The sequence below is a fragment of the Drosophila busckii genome, chromosome 2L, assembly GCF_011750605.1.
Source record: "Drosophila busckii strain San Diego stock center, stock number 13000-0081.31 chromosome 2L, ASM1175060v1, whole genome shotgun sequence".
Taxonomy (NCBI): domain Eukaryota; kingdom Metazoa; phylum Arthropoda; class Insecta; order Diptera; family Drosophilidae; genus Drosophila; species Drosophila busckii.
The window spans coordinates 7,371,145-7,385,239 of record NC_046604.1 but is presented as its reverse complement, the minus strand read 5'-3'; the positions used below and the strand labels follow the sequence as shown (position 1 = coordinate 7,385,239).

At 38.5% G+C, this 14,095-nt stretch overlaps 4 protein-coding genes and 1 long non-coding RNA gene across 6 annotated transcripts; 3 read left to right on the top strand and 2 right to left on the bottom strand.

The window, feature by feature from the left end:
• The first annotated feature begins 25 nt into the window (after positions 1-25).
• Positions 26-974, top strand: LOC117134654 (sodium- and chloride-dependent betaine transporter-like). The gene is made up of 2 exons (XM_033294142.1): positions 26-342; positions 949-974. The coding sequence occupies exons 1-2, from the start codon at positions 147-149 to the stop codon at positions 972-974; spliced, it is 222 nt and encodes a 73-aa protein (XP_033150033.1). The 5' UTR covers positions 26-146.
• Positions 975-1,282: 308 nt separating this feature from the next.
• Positions 1,283-1,567, top strand: LOC108607096. Its single transcript, XR_004458912.1, has 3 exons — positions 1,283-1,372; positions 1,441-1,493; positions 1,547-1,567. It is a non-coding gene; the product is annotated as an uncharacterized LOC108607096 (long non-coding RNA).
• Positions 1,568-2,509: 942 nt separating this feature from the next.
• On the top strand, positions 2,510-3,432 carry LOC108608553 (sodium- and chloride-dependent glycine transporter 2). Its single transcript, XM_033294323.1, has 4 exons — positions 2,510-2,582; positions 2,641-2,769; positions 2,828-3,028; positions 3,094-3,432. Exons 1-4 carry the CDS (start codon positions 2,541-2,543, stop codon positions 3,400-3,402), a joined length of 681 nt encoding a protein of 226 aa, XP_033150214.1. The 5' UTR covers positions 2,510-2,540; the 3' UTR covers positions 3,403-3,432.
• A 6-nt stretch (positions 3,433-3,438) lies between these two features.
• On the bottom strand, positions 3,439-6,693 carry LOC108608552 (sodium-dependent proline transporter). 2 transcript variants are annotated; one of them, XM_017999972.2, is made up of 11 exons: positions 6,470-6,693; positions 6,235-6,407; positions 5,575-5,706; positions 5,357-5,508; positions 5,197-5,303; positions 4,992-5,133; positions 4,608-4,935; positions 4,403-4,551; positions 4,104-4,232; positions 3,842-4,048; positions 3,439-3,779 (listed from the first exon to the last, which is right to left on the bottom strand). In XM_017999972.2, the coding sequence occupies exons 2-11, from the start codon at positions 6,395-6,397 to the stop codon at positions 3,489-3,491; spliced, it is 1,800 nt and encodes a 599-aa protein (XP_017855461.2). In that variant the 5' UTR covers positions 6,398-6,407; positions 6,470-6,693; the 3' UTR covers positions 3,439-3,488. The 2 variants fall into 2 exon arrangements, with proteins under 2 accessions (XP_017855461.2, XP_017855460.2); XM_017999971.2 differs by having other exon boundaries at positions 6,235-6,693.
• A 708-nt stretch (positions 6,694-7,401) lies between these two features.
• LOC108608515 (sodium- and chloride-dependent glycine transporter 1) lies at positions 7,402-13,084 on the bottom strand. The gene is made up of 8 exons (XM_033294137.1): positions 13,004-13,084; positions 10,588-11,512; positions 9,127-9,263; positions 8,723-9,065; positions 8,515-8,666; positions 8,302-8,430; positions 8,039-8,245; positions 7,402-7,976 (listed from the first exon to the last, which is right to left on the bottom strand). Exons 2-8 carry the CDS (start codon positions 10,916-10,918, stop codon positions 7,719-7,721), a joined length of 1,557 nt encoding a protein of 518 aa, XP_033150028.1. The 5' UTR covers positions 10,919-11,512; positions 13,004-13,084; the 3' UTR covers positions 7,402-7,718.
• Between the last annotated feature and the right edge of the window lie 1,011 nt (positions 13,085-14,095).

Here is a 14,095-nt window from a genome sequence, read left to right as displayed (position 1 = left end):
TTATCTTTTCCTCAAATTTCAAATTTCAAAAATTGTCTGAAATTTGAGGCTTTATCTATTTAAATTATTACCGATATACTTTTAGTTCGACTGCAGATGCAACAAGCATGTTGTAAAATTTTCAGTATAGTTTAACCAAAAGTACAATGCTCAACAAGAAAACAGACGAGGCAAAGGAGGAGCCAAAGCCTGCCAAGCAGCGCAGATCGAAGCGTATATCCCGTGACGAGAATCGCGGCCAATGGAAATCAAAAGCTGAATTTGTGCTCTCGCTCATCGGCTATGCCATTGGCATTGGCAATGTCTGGCGTTTTCCCTATCTGTGCTACCGCAGTGGTGGCGGTAAGTCGAACTGCACATATAAATGTTTATGCTATACATATATAAAGTCTGTATGTGCGTGCATACACTCGCTAAATTAATGATGAGTGGGCATCGTCAAAATGTGAACTCGCGTGCTCCATAAATAGCAAACGGGCAGTGACGTCACGCCTCGAACATGCCAATGTGCAGTATCTGTGTTTATTTTAAGCTCCATTCATTGAGTGTGTTGGTGTCTTTGCTTGTAGCTTTCGAGTGAAAGCTATGCAGTGTGGCTTTTGTTTGCGGTTTGGCGCGCCGCCAGCGTATGCCCTTTCGGATTTTAGCTTCAGTTGGTGTTTAGTTAGGCGGTCTGCGCAACTGTAGAGTTTTCCCGGCGCAGCATCTTTCGCGTGTTGCGAGCAGAGACAGGTTTAGACCCAAAATCAATACACACTTGGTATCTAATTTGATAACGGCCGCCCTTGCATTCTTGCACACCCATCGTTATACTGTGAACTCGCAGAGGATGTTCGAACGCACTAGCTCCGCTCTCGTTCAAATCCGGGCTCGTCAAGGAATATCATTTTTTTTCTCCTACTCAGTTTGAGAACAACACATTTTTATTTAATTTTTCTCCCAATTTAGGCGCATTTTTGGTACCCTATCGGTAATGCATGTAATGGTATTACTGAGCGATTCATACAAGTATTGTCTATAGTGGGATGGTGCTACACTGAGTCCACTCAGTCTCCTCGACGAGAGCACTGGTGCGTACGCGCACTGTATTCGCTATAAGGACATGACATAATAAAAGTTTGAGATATGATCTTATACTTGTTAGGTCGGTATGCCTGAAGCTCTACTTGTTATATGTCAGAGCTGGTTATCATTGTCAGTTAGTTCTTAGTACTCACGATCGTAAATCACAACATTGTTTTATGCGTTTAAGGATCGCAACTACGCGAAAGAATAGAGAGAGATGAATGTAGACTATTGCTTTTGGAAAATAGTGCCCTGGGTGAACTGCAATCATTCTTGGAATACTCCCAATTGCACCGCTGTGGATGAGGTAAATGCTCTAGATTATTATTAGATCCGCTGTTTGTTTTACAAATTTATTCTGTATACTATAAATAGTTGCACAAAGTAGGCGATGAGAATTTTAAAACATCCGCAGATGAATTTTATCAGTAAGTTTGTACAAGTTATTGGCTTGATTGGATATTACAAATTGTATTTACAGCTTAGAAGTCTTACGCATATCTATATATGAAGGAGCATTGTGACATTTATACGGTGGCATCGTGGGACATGTCTTGTACAAGTGACCTATTTAATTCTCTGGACCAAATCATATTATTTTGTGTCACTTGCTTGCTCACTCGAGCGATTATATGGCATCAAATCTCGAGTGAGTTATGGACTCAATACTCAGTCTAAGCTATATATATAATCTTAAGTATTATTTCATTAATAACGCGTTCGGCTAAGTCGTTCTATTTACCTTAGCAATTTCTCTTGTTATATGTATGCTATGACAATATATTTTTTCACGGACATATACTATAATGAATAATATATTTTCAAATCTGTCGATAGATGCTCACGCATAGCTCCGTTAATAGTACTCTCGCTCCGTTGGTACGGTGGAGCATTTATGATCTCATTTTTTCTCTGTACCCTCGTAATTTGAATGGACGTTCATGTGCCTTTGATCTGACCAACTTATCGTGGGCAGAGTGAGCGACTCAGCAAATGTTCTTTTCTTGGACGGTCTGAGGCCCTTGGTGAGACAGGCTACTGCTGATTCTCTCTAATCGCTTCGTTGCACACGGCACAGAGGGGATTAGGTTTGTTAACAAGTGGCAGGTTTAATAATATCGCAATAATGCCAATGTTGATTCCATATCCTGAAAGAGCTCGCTTAGCTCGCGAAGTGCCAATGTCGGTTCACCAGTCTCGTAATGCAGTGTCTTTTCCAACGTCTTCTCTGTGTCTGTGCTTCATATACGCCGTGTTATTAAAGTAATAGCTGCAAGTGTCGATTATCGAGATTAATAATTTACGTACCAATGACTGGAATGTTGGGCATTCTAGAGTATAATCGGGGCATAACCTACGTCTGCGACTACATGTGAGCCAACTCCTCTGCGCTGGATATGTGGCTTCTTCTCATTGTTACCACATACCCAGAGGCGTTTGCCGCATTATGCCCAGTCTGACAGCTATGGGCATTAATGTTCTTTTTTATGCTCTTTCTACTCGGCATTGATAGTGTGGTGTGTATACCTGACTAGCATATACACTTCCAAGCTAATTGACATTTTGAATACTTAGTTTGTACAATTGGAGGCTGTTACCAGCTCATTGCTAGACGAGATCATAGCTTTGCGAAAATACAAAATGATAATGACTCTACTCTCGTGTATACTCTTCTTTGGTATGTCTTCTGTAATGTGTACGAATGTAAGTTAAGAAATCATGTTTTGAAACGCTGCAGTCATAATTTAATTTGTTTTTTTAGGGTGGCATGTATATATTACAGCTCTTGGACTGGTACTCCTCGGCCTTGGCGGTTATAGTCATTTGTATGGTTGAAACTGTGATGGTTTCGTATATTTACGGCATAAACAATTTTATGGATGATATAGAGTTTATGTTAGGCAAGCGTCCGTCCTGGTATTGGAAAATTTCCTGGATGTACATAACACCCATTGTGCTAATTGTGAGTTCTTCTAAATTAACTTTACTTACTACAATAATAATAATGATATTAATGCCAATTGCTAGTTTATTCTATTAACTAGCATTATTTTTATTCGCACTATTACGTATGGCGATACATCGTATCCCGTATGGGCTGTAGTTATTGGTTGGTTAAGCTTTGCCTCTTCAGTTATCTGGATACCGCTCTACATCGTATATATTATGATGCGTAAGCGCGGCAACGTTAAAGAGAGTTTGAAGAAGCGTTTGAGGCCCTTGGACTGGACACCCGCAGATCCAGAAGTTCGTGAAGAGTATGAAGCCTTCAGACGGCAGCGTAACATGCCCGGTTTCATGTCAGATACTTCAGCTGAGCTTGATAAAGGGAAATAAAGAGATTAGCATATACTAGAAGATTTTATAAGCCTATGCTTTGTATATAAATGTCTTTTATTTAGCATATTGATAATTAATGTCAATTAAGCACTTAAATCAACATCCTCGGTAACTTCATAAAGCTGGTGTGTAATATCTGAATTGCCCACAAGCTCCTCATATTTTTGGCGGGTTTCCATTTCGATGGGATACCAATCGTTGGGCCGACAAGCACGCCTAAAACGGTCGCAAAATCTACCCGTGTTTTGCAGCATTATATAAAAACCATAGCCTGGTACATATAATAAAGGTATAAGCACCAAAAAGATGCTCATAATCATTACAAAGCTGCTGGAAAATACATGCTCCACCGATGAAATAATGACGCCAATAAGCTATAAAAGAAGAGCAAGAGCTATAAATGGATATATACATTAAATAATGCTGCAAATATTACCAGTGAATATAGCAGAAATATGGGCGCTAGGAAGCGTAGTATGAAGATCTTCCAAGACGCAAAGGGCTCTCCCAGCATAAACTCAATGTCACGCTGAAAACGCTCCCGTCCATACACCCAAAGCACGGCCAGCAAGAGCAACAGGTGTAGTAGACTATGTGTAATTATCGCATCTATCACCACAGCCGAGAAATACATAAAGCCATGCTGTTGCAAAATATAAATAATGAGTATAAATAACATGATGATTTGTATTGCTTACGTTTGTACAGAAGAACATAGAGCCGACTGCTAAGATGCCAAGTAGACTATAAGTTAGCTGCTGTCGACGCTCGCGCAGCCATTCGAATTCATCTAACAGACTCGAGACTATGGTAAAGATCTGAGTGCTCTGAAAAGGCATAAAAATGATGTTAATGTTAATGATGGACAGGGGTATTCCGGAAACTGAAAAGATTGCTGAATCTTTTTCTACAAATTGGATCAAAAGTCAATCAGCTCTGATAGACGCAATTAAAAAAAAAATCAATCAAAAATCAATTTCAAAAATGACCCACACACCATAACAGTTAAGGAACCCAGCAGTAGCATAGTATAGTAAAGAATGGTCCACATGTGAGGCAACTCTAAGGAGGCCAAGGCAGTAGCACTTGATAAATAGAGCATCCAGTGAGAATCCACAAATACGGATAAATTTTCAGGAATTTGATCTACAAATGAATATTTATGTTTAGCAATATTTTACACAATTTTAATGTCAACGCACTCGTATAATAATGATCCAACATCATAGACACCATGCCGAATAATATATAGATAAGAATTTGACCAAAGCCAATTATCCAGCTGTAGTTCATGATGTTAGTTTTGAAATCATTGTGGCTAGATAGCGACATGACTGTGCCCCAACCAGATCCAAAGGCCTGCAGCACCACAATTGGCATTATAGAACTGCCCTCCAGCATGGAGTCCATGCGTGGCTTTACATAATGCAAAAGACCGTCCATAGCGCCGGGCAAAAAAAGAAAACGCCCCAAGCAGATTGTCATTAGCACAACTACGATTATGATCATGTAGCGCAGTAATTTGCCAAACTATAAAAAACATTTAATTTAGGATTTAATTTAATTTGTGCTTAGCGCTCACTTACTTTTTCCGTTCCAGCAAACTTGGTAAAGATAAATGCTAAGATTCCCCAGACGAGCAATGCGTATAAAAATATTGGCCATGAGAGTTCCAAGGAGTAGTTTGGCATGTCATATTCATGTGTGTCCAAATGTTCAAAGTGATTACTAAAGAGAGACACAAGAAGCTTAGTGCAAAGAAGTTTAAATATATTAAAATAAAAATCTTACATAAAATATTGCACGGAGGGCACATGAACCACAGTTGTTTCAAAAATCTCCGACGAATTATGCAGCATAATGAATTCGTCGAGCTTATCAGAGGTCATATTACAGATCTGAAAAGCGGAAAGCTTAGATAAGCGCATAGTGCAATTGAACGGGGACTTACAGTTGTAAGATTTCCCCACGACTTTGCGGCCTCACAGCTCCAGGGCAATGTGGGACGCAGGGAATTGAGTATGAATAGTAATGGCACAATGGCAAATATACTGTAGTACATCAGCGAAGCAATGCTCAGGGCTAAGCTCACATAGCCCATGCCTGGAAAAAACAACCAAAATGACAGTTATAATATGAGATTATTTTAATGCCTATAGAAGAGCTTACCTTTGAAAAATGGTGATACGCGAAAGGCCGATATGAAGCCGCTGCTGGAGAATTGACCCATAAACGAATGTATAACCAGTATAGGCACCAGATATATAACCATATATAAATAATAGGGTAATATGCCAAATACTAAAATAAAATCAAATAAATATTAGATACGTTTTCCCATGTGCTACGAATTTAAGTAGATAGCCCTCATATTAAAACGCCCCCAAATTAATTTCTATGCATTTTAGAAGTAACATTATTTTTAAATGAAAATATTATAATGATAATGATTATTCATAATTATGGTTCCATTGTACAAACCATTAACGTAATACTAAAACGTTTTTACCACAAAACATATCTTAGTTTTCTCATAACGTAAATTTTAGCTTTAATTAAAATTAAAAGAGCAATACTACAACAAGCTTTCTCACTTTGCTTGAGTTAAATAATAAAATACTTATAATACATTTACTTGTGCCTAAGATCGACACAAATAGAATATATACAATATAACATAGACTTATCAGCTGGCTTAACAATTTCAAAAGGTAATATTAATTATTAATAAATATGCATGCTTTCAACATTACATTCTCTCAATCAATATGAACATATATTATACATATACTTATCAGTTGAAATTTCAATAATTTAGTTTATACTTACAACCCATGTCGAAAAAGAACCAATATGAAATTGTGAATATATCATTCTTCAGCGCTAGACCGAGGCAGGCTACGATGTAATCCGTGGGCTTATCCCACTTTCCACGCTGCAGATCGGGCTTGAAGGGCCTGCGGCCACTCTCGTAGGATGTCTCATATACCATGGCAACAGCACTGGATGAGTCAGAAATGCAATTTAATAAAGATCACAGATCGCAAATACAATTCTTGATTACACAAATCAAACAGTCTGCATTGCTTTTGCCTGTTTAACAAAAATAACAAAACCAAAAACAAAAACGCGCAAACAAAACCGCTGTATATGCGATTAAGAACGTCGCAATATCAATGTTACATTTGTAGCTAAAAACAAATTTAATTATTTTTTTTGCGCGATGGATACGCGCGCGCTGTTCTGTTTTAAATTGACGTTCTAATTAGAAGAAACGATGCCGGCTGACTGAATCGGATGCTATGTGGAGAGCAGACTGAGCATAGCGTCCGTGCTGTGGATAGAAACTTTTTATTTCAATATGAAGCTTTTGCATCTACTGCGCTGCCTAGGTCTATTTTTATATGTGTGAGTGTGTAAATGTTATTGTCAAGTTTAGAGAGAGCTAGAGAGATGAGTAAAAACCACAACAATGACATTGAAATTGGTATTTAAAACATGTATATTACTAATAATAATAATAATATTTTTGGCCATGCTCCAATATTTAATAGTAAACAAATTGTTTATTTACTTGATTTAACGTTATTTACAAAAAAAAAATATTGTGATTTTGCATCGTGTAAACATTGGATGCATTCGCGTCTCTGGGTCATTTGTCAGGCACCCCTAAGGCTAATAATGCGGTTTATAACAAATGCTTATCTCTGAAAATCGCGTCTTGAATTTAAAATTTTTACTAGTGTGCATTCCAATTCATTGGAACTGTCTTGCTAAAATAAGAGAGCGGCTTAATAAATTAAACGAAATCAATACTTACTGACTACTTAGCATGTATGCCGCCCCTTACCCAACAGCCAGTCCCAGTCCTCACCCAATATGAAATGATGAGAAAATTAAATGCCGCCCAAAAGTATGCAGCATAATTATAAAAAGCAATTAAAATCACATTAAAAATTGTCAAACATTTCTTATTAAATTTTTAATAAACCGGCATTGTTTATTCCCTTGCTTTGAGTATATGTACTACAAATATCACCGTTATTGTACACTAATTCTATATTTTGGAAAATATCAGTACATGTTGTTTTTAAAATAAACGCTCACAATGTTTGTATAAGAAGCTCTCATATGAACGCTTTGTATAACTAAAGCTACTATAGCATTTATATGCACATTGTAATGAGTTCAGTACGAACAGAGCTGAGGTCCTTGACAATTGCAGGCGCCTTCACGACAGCATAATATAAAAAATTTGTAATTCTCTAGTAGTAGTTGAGGCACTAAAAACTATGCAACTGGCGCAGCAGCCATCAGGCAGGATGGCCATTGTCAATAACAAGCATTTCCGACGTGCCCATTATCTCCTCATAGAATCGTCTGTTATCAGCATTCACAGGATGCCAATCGTGTGGCGCAAAGCATTGACGCATGCGCTGACGCCATTTGCCCGATGTTTGGCACAACTTATAGATCATATAGCCCGAGACCAATACATAGATCAGACTCTGGCTGACCCAAATGTGTGTATCCTTGCCACCATTGATCAACAGCAAATAAGTTATCTGAGCCTGCAATTGCAACGAAGATATTAGAACAACGCAAATATGAAAAGCATTAGGGCACAACTTACCAGACAAAGCACCGCGAACAATGGCGCTATGAAGCGTATGATAAATATCTTAAGGCTTGAGATCGTTTTGCCCAGCATGAACTGCAAGTCGCATTGAAATCGCACACGTCCATAAATCCAAGTTGTCATTACGATCAACAGCAGCGATATGACAATGTGCGTAAAAAGAGTTACATAGCATAAGGCACTTACTTGGGCGAAGCCCATCTGCAAAAAGAATCTATGAAAACAGAACTTAAAACGTTACAAAGCTTAAGACAAACCTGCGTGCAGAAGTATATAGACGAGAGCATCAGACAGAGCACAAGCAGAATGGTTGTGGGACGCTTGCGCGGACGCAGTTGCTCGAACTCATCGAAGAGCGCTGTCAGCACGCTTAGCAGTTGTATAACCTGTTAGAAGATATTATCGTAATTAAGAGAACAAGGAGTCAGTTTCGCTAATGAGGCAAGTGCGCGAGGCAGTTGCTTACTTACCAAAGCACATACTTCAGCCAGAAAGATCACAGAAAAGAATAGAAAGCACCAAAGTCTGGGCAGCGTGCTAAAACTGCCAAATAGATAACCATAAGCCGTATAAAGGAATTGCATAGAATGCTTCTTCTCCACATGAAACATGCCCACGTGAACTGTAAAGATAATAAGAGCCTTAGCCATTGAACATTTTTCAGAACTAACAGCTTACGCTCAAAATGATCGTTGACCACATGGCCGCAAACAGTGCCCATGACGTTAATTAGCACATGGCTGATGGCCACCCAATAGGTTTGGCGCTCGGCATCGCTGCGAAAGCTATTGTAGCTGCCTAGCGTTAAAATGCTGCCCCAACCTGGTCCCAGCACCATATTGGCCTGCAGTATAGCTATGCCTATGGAGGAGCGTATGGCCGTCCAGCTGTCGTCAATCACAGGGTGCAAATAGTCAAGCAGACTTTCCAGCCCCACATCCTCGTGTATAACCAGGTAGACAAACACAGCCACAAAGCACCCAAACATCAGTACGCACGCGCAGCGCAAAGCTTTGCCAATCTTAGCCAAAAGAGAAGTTGAAATTATATGGCAGCCAAGTTGATATTTAGCGACAACTTACAATCGAGATTTTGGTGAGCAGCAGCGCCAGCACTATTAGCCAAATGCAGGCAATCGCCAAGAGCATTGGCATGGAGATTGTCCACTGGCTGGCACCATCCCTCACGGAACCTATGACAGCGCTAAAAAAAAGACAAACTAAATTAATTATTTATATCTAAATGAAAAAGGATTCAAGATTTGTTTTCCCATATGTCAAATCTTAAAATATTGTCAATAATTGATGTTGAATAATTGCATCATTTGTCTAACGCTCAATTTATATAGATTAATTTATAAAAATCCCGTCCCGATTTAAAATAGAAATATATATATTTTTTTGATTATTATTACTTTAATTATAATTTATTTTTCTTTATACGGAAAAGAGTTTTCCTAACAAAAAAGGCAGAGCAATGTATAAACTTTTTAATAATCGAAAGCCTAAAAAATTCCTAATTTTTTTCTGAATCTCCCCATTGTTCACATATATAATATAGGATATACTTGTAAATATAATATATACTTATTATCTTATTTTATTTTTTTGATATATATAAGAAAGAACTCTCTGTGGAAGTCGTCGGTGTAATCCATAATAATAGGATAAAGTTAGAATAGATAAGCTTTTCCTAGGCATACCATCCACTTGCATTAAAACATAGTAAATATAATAATAGGGACGTGATTCCAAGTATTATTTGAAAGCCTCAATACCAGCAATATATAGAGTGATAGTGTATAAGGAGTGGACCGGGCATTATAGCTATAGTAGTAAAGTGTACAGATATACAAAAAAACAAAAAGAAATCCAATATATAAGACTGAAATTGGTTGTATTATTTCGCCTATTATAATACGGATACTCGAACGTGAAAATGCAAACCACCGATGAGAATTGATCCAGAATATAGTTAGGTATATAATAATGATGAGTAATATATACGCCTATATATACTCCAGATAAATGCTAAACAAATAAAAAGAACCAAAAAAGAGTCAATAAAAAAGATTTATAAAAAATATTAAACAGCAGATACAAAATAAAAAAAAAAAAAAAGTCACAAGTCTAGTGAATTAGGGGATTGGAAATAGTATAATAAAAACAAGAATAAGAAACAAAGTAAAGATATAAAATAAATTATTCATAGAGAGTGCGTAACACATTCGTTTGTATATTACGTATACGCTATGTAGTTTTTTTTTAATTATATTATACACATTATTTACTTTTAATGTATGAAATTATTTGGGTGCTCTTGAATTATAAACAAATCTATGTTTTATTTATTATTCTTGTATGTATGTATATGTGTCGCGCTAAGTCCAACAAACAGTATTAATTATTTTAATTCAACGAAAAATATAATCAAATCCAAACGCGCTGATAACCCTTTTTGACATTTAATTGAATTTAATTGATAACAGTGTATGGTGGAGATTCCGCATTAAATTGACACCCGCTAAAAATAGTTTGCTAAAGACGGGCAAGTGTACTTACTCCAACCGCCATACAGAAGTCCCCAGACAGCCACATCCGAGAAGACCATGCTGTTGAAAGCGTAACTCGAGCTGGCAAAATAAAAGTCCGCCGACTTGGCCCAACGCCCGCGCAGACTGTCCGGCCGAAAGGGTCGATCCATTGTGTCATAGGAGCTAGTGTTGCGTATGGCCATGCTGTGCACCTGGCGAGCACGAAACGTACTGCGCGTCCCATGAGCGGGCGATGCCTCATTGCCCGAGACCGAGACAGTATCGCCCAGCAGCATGCACTGGTTCAGCTGCTGCTTGGCATCGCCGCAAATTCCTTTCATGTTGCTAATCGACGAAGGGCCTTGACTGTGGACAACGTTGTCATTGGAACTTGCGCTCAAGTGTGTGTGTGTGTGTGTGTGTGTAACTGCCTTTTGTTTGTATAAGCACTTTGATTAGTTGCAACAATAGACGCTTCAATTGCACTTGTTCTATTCTTAATTTGTTTGCTCTTATGTGGAAGTTTGATTTGCTTCAAGTTCAAATGCGTTGCATAAAACTGTTTTTTGCACTGCTGCTGCTGCCGCTTCTGACCCAGTTAAGCACGCTTTTGGGTCAACACATTTCTCATTTTACGTACGCGCGCACTTGTAGTATGAGAAGCACGCAGCCAAACCAATAGTTAGCGTCTCAGTCAAAGTCGTGGCCTCTGGGCCTCTGGCTGGCTAATGTGGCTAATACGTCAAAGTTTCACAAAATCTTAATAAGCAGTTAATGTTTTGATGAGCGCTCATTTAATTGGCAACGAGGCGGGCAGCAGAACGTACGCGAAACTCACGACCAAATCTACCAAGCAAAAAAAACATTCTAAACGACACCCAAACGATTGCGATGCTCAACAGCAAATGATGCGATTTTGCGATTGCCGTTCCTTGCTGAGTAGTCAAGCACAAAATAAAACAAAACAAAAATGTATTTAATTAAATACACACACACATGCATACAAATATATTTATTGAGAATATATGCATGTAATTTTGCATGCGTATGTGTAATCAGTTGATACAGTGGTCTCTGATTGATTCGAGTACACTAATGCTATTAAGATTATTATTTACAACTCTCAAGGCATTCTGAGTTTTTTATCAGTGCACTCAATGCTTAGCTGTTCAATAAGTATATAGTTTGTCCTATTATCGTTGTAAAAAACGTTAAAGGACCACTGAAAGTTTTGCATGATTCACACCACTGTGCACTGTGACTTGCCAGATCTTTTCTTACAACAATCGTTTTCAATGCCCCCTCATCAATACCTCACTATTGTGTTGTGTTTGTGTCTGATAGCGAAGAAAAGCTCACACATGCACACCACTAATTGCATCTTTATCATTGTTTGCATCAACAAAGAGCGAATTCTATTTTCGAGCAACAAAAGCGACTATGCAAATCAATTGAAAACAAAGAAATAGCGCGTATTTTAAAAATCTGATAGCAAACGGGAGCAATGCACGAGAGCGGGCAGAGCGCCAGCTGGACTGCACTCTCTCTCCATCATTACACCTGTCGCGTGAGTGTAAACAAGCGAAAGAGAGCGAGCGGGCGAGAGAGAGAGAGAGTACGCACGTTTTGCATTCATGCTGAACATTTCAACAAGTAAAGCGAACAACAAAACAAAACTGTTTTGCTTCGCTGAGTGTGCGAAAATTGATGATAAAGCAACAAAAGAGAGCAAAGCAAATGCTACATTTGTTTGTATTACTCATTTGCTTGTCGAGGCGGAAAAGGTGTGAGGGTAATCAGTGGTAAATCAGCTGTTTTCTGTTTTGAATGCCTTTTTGTACTTTGGTTTCACTCAATTTACACGCGTATGTGTAAGGTGTGCGCTTGTGTAAATCTTTGACATGACGATGACGTCAATTAGCTTTTAATGAGTGTAATACTCGTGAGTGATTTAGATATTTGATTTTGCGTTTAATGCATCTGAACGAAATGCGGCAAACGTGTTCAATTAAGTGAAACGTATACCAAATTTTGTTTATAAACACTTCCAAGTGCTTGCAAAAATTTGCAAAAATATTCAGACAACAAAGTTAATATCTGCGCAAATAGGAACACATACATATATGTACATATATGTATTTGTTTGCAGACGAGCCAAGAACCAAGAGCCAAGTTATTTGGCGTCGAGAGTGTCTGCCAAGTAGATTCAAACAAAGATAATGAAACATAATGCCATTGGCGCCTGACACGCCCAAGTTTATCAAAAGCCTTTCGTTGCCGCAATCCCTGATTATTTGTCTACAACAAGCCGCAGCACTATTATTACAATTGCAACGAGGCGACAAAGCAATAACGTGGCTCAAACACTTTGCACTTTCATATTCAATTTGACGAGAATCTGCCAAATCGATGGCCGTTGTTAGTACCGCCGACTTGCCGCCTTTCGATTGCAATCAAAACACCGTTTCCCAGCGCGTCTTTACTGTCAGCCCCGAGCCAGCCAACTGGCCCCAACAGCCAGAAAGTCGCCGCTGCTGCCATCGAGCCAACGAAACCAAACCAAAAGCCGAGTGCGTACATAAAACCGAGGCCGAGTGTTTTCTCCATTCACGAACTTTTGTTTGGGGACGCGCTCGCTTCTTGTTGTTGTTGCTGTTGCACTTGGCCTCTGGGAAATTTGTTCAATTTGGGAATTTTAGTTTTTTGTTGTTCAATATAGACAAATGCGCTACACCTGCTGAGCTTGTGTATATAATTTACAAGCTAAGCTCAATTTGCTGAGAGCGGCTACTGCATTTCATTCAATGCTGCAGGGTATAAGCAATTCATCATGTTGTGACCCACTTGGCGATTTTCTAGCCACAGACCCGGTAGACAATTGCGCTGCCGCTGCCCATGTTGGGACCCACACACATACACATACGATATGCTTAGTATGGCAAGTGCAAGTCACAGCGGTTGACGATTGACGATTGACTGGGGGCCGTTGCAATAAATCATTACAGTTGCAGTTGCGTGTTTTTGCTCTTTCTCTCAATTGCATTGCTGAGCAAACGAGCGTTTATCAATTTATCAGGCAGCAAACAATCGCGAGCTCTATGAACTACTCCCCTCTAGGAGCTAGCAGGGCAACTGGGAATTTCTATGCAAGAAAGCGAAGCAATAAAGATTTAACTGCGACGACTTAACAAAGAGTTTATTAAAATTCCTTGCGCCTGCGTATAAGCTAAGTCCACTGTGCAGCCGATCTATGCTAATTATATATAAAATAAAATTTGCTTATCTACCAAGCCAACAGCAACTACTATATGATTGATGTTTCCGAGAATTTATTTTGAACTCAACTTTTAAATTGAACTAAAAGAAAAACAACAATCACAAATATTTGTTGTTTTTTCATTAAAATTTAATCGCTCTATTCACAGCTAAATGACACAAGTTCACTGCTAAATGCTGTTATAATTGCAAGTTTAATACAGTTTTAGTGTACATACGCCCATATATACGCAATTAAATGT

Excerpts from the sequence above, each read along its gene's own strand:
- LOC108608553 (XM_033294323.1), top strand. The coding sequence starts at position 2,541 with ATGTTCTTTTTTATGCTCTTTCTACTCGGCATTGATAGTGTG. Across the intron at positions 2,583-2,640 it reads TACTCGGCATTGATAGTGTG|TTTGTACAATTGGAGGCTGT; the intron begins GTGTGTATACCT and ends TTGAATACTTAG. Across the intron at positions 3,029-3,093 it reads TAACACCCATTGTGCTAATT|TTTATTCTATTAACTAGCAT; the intron begins GTGAGTTCTTCT and ends GCCAATTGCTAG.
- LOC108608552 (XM_017999971.2), bottom strand. The coding sequence starts at position 6,397 with ATGGTATATGAGACATCCTACGAGAGTGGCCGCAGGCCCTTCAAGCCC. Across the intron at positions 4,049-4,103 it reads CTATGTTCTTCTGTACAAAC|CATGGCTTTATGTATTTCTC; the intron begins GTAAGCAATACA and ends ATTTTGCAACAG. Across the intron at positions 3,780-3,841 it reads TATTTCTGCTATATTCACTG|CTTATTGGCGTCATTATTTC; the intron begins GTAATATTTGCA and ends CTTCTTTTATAG.
- LOC117134654 (XM_033294142.1), top strand. The coding sequence starts at position 147 with ATGCTCAACAAGAAAACAGACGAGGCAAAGGAGGAGCCAAAGCCTGCC. Across the intron at positions 343-948 it reads GTGCTACCGCAGTGGTGGCG|GCGCATTTTTGGTACCCTAT; the intron begins GTAAGTCGAACT and ends CTCCCAATTTAG.
- LOC108608515 (XM_033294137.1), bottom strand. The coding sequence starts at position 10,918 with ATGAAAGGAATTTGCGGCGATGCCAAGCAGCAGCTGAACCAGTGCATG. Across the intron at positions 9,264-10,587 it reads GAGTAAGTACACTTGCCCGT|TTTGTCTTTTTTTTAGCGCT; the intron begins CTTTAGCAAACT and ends TAATTAATTTAG. Across the intron at positions 8,246-8,301 it reads CTATATACTTCTGCACGCAG|ATGGGCTTCGCCCAAGTAAG; the intron begins GTTTGTCTTAAG and ends TTCTTTTTGCAG.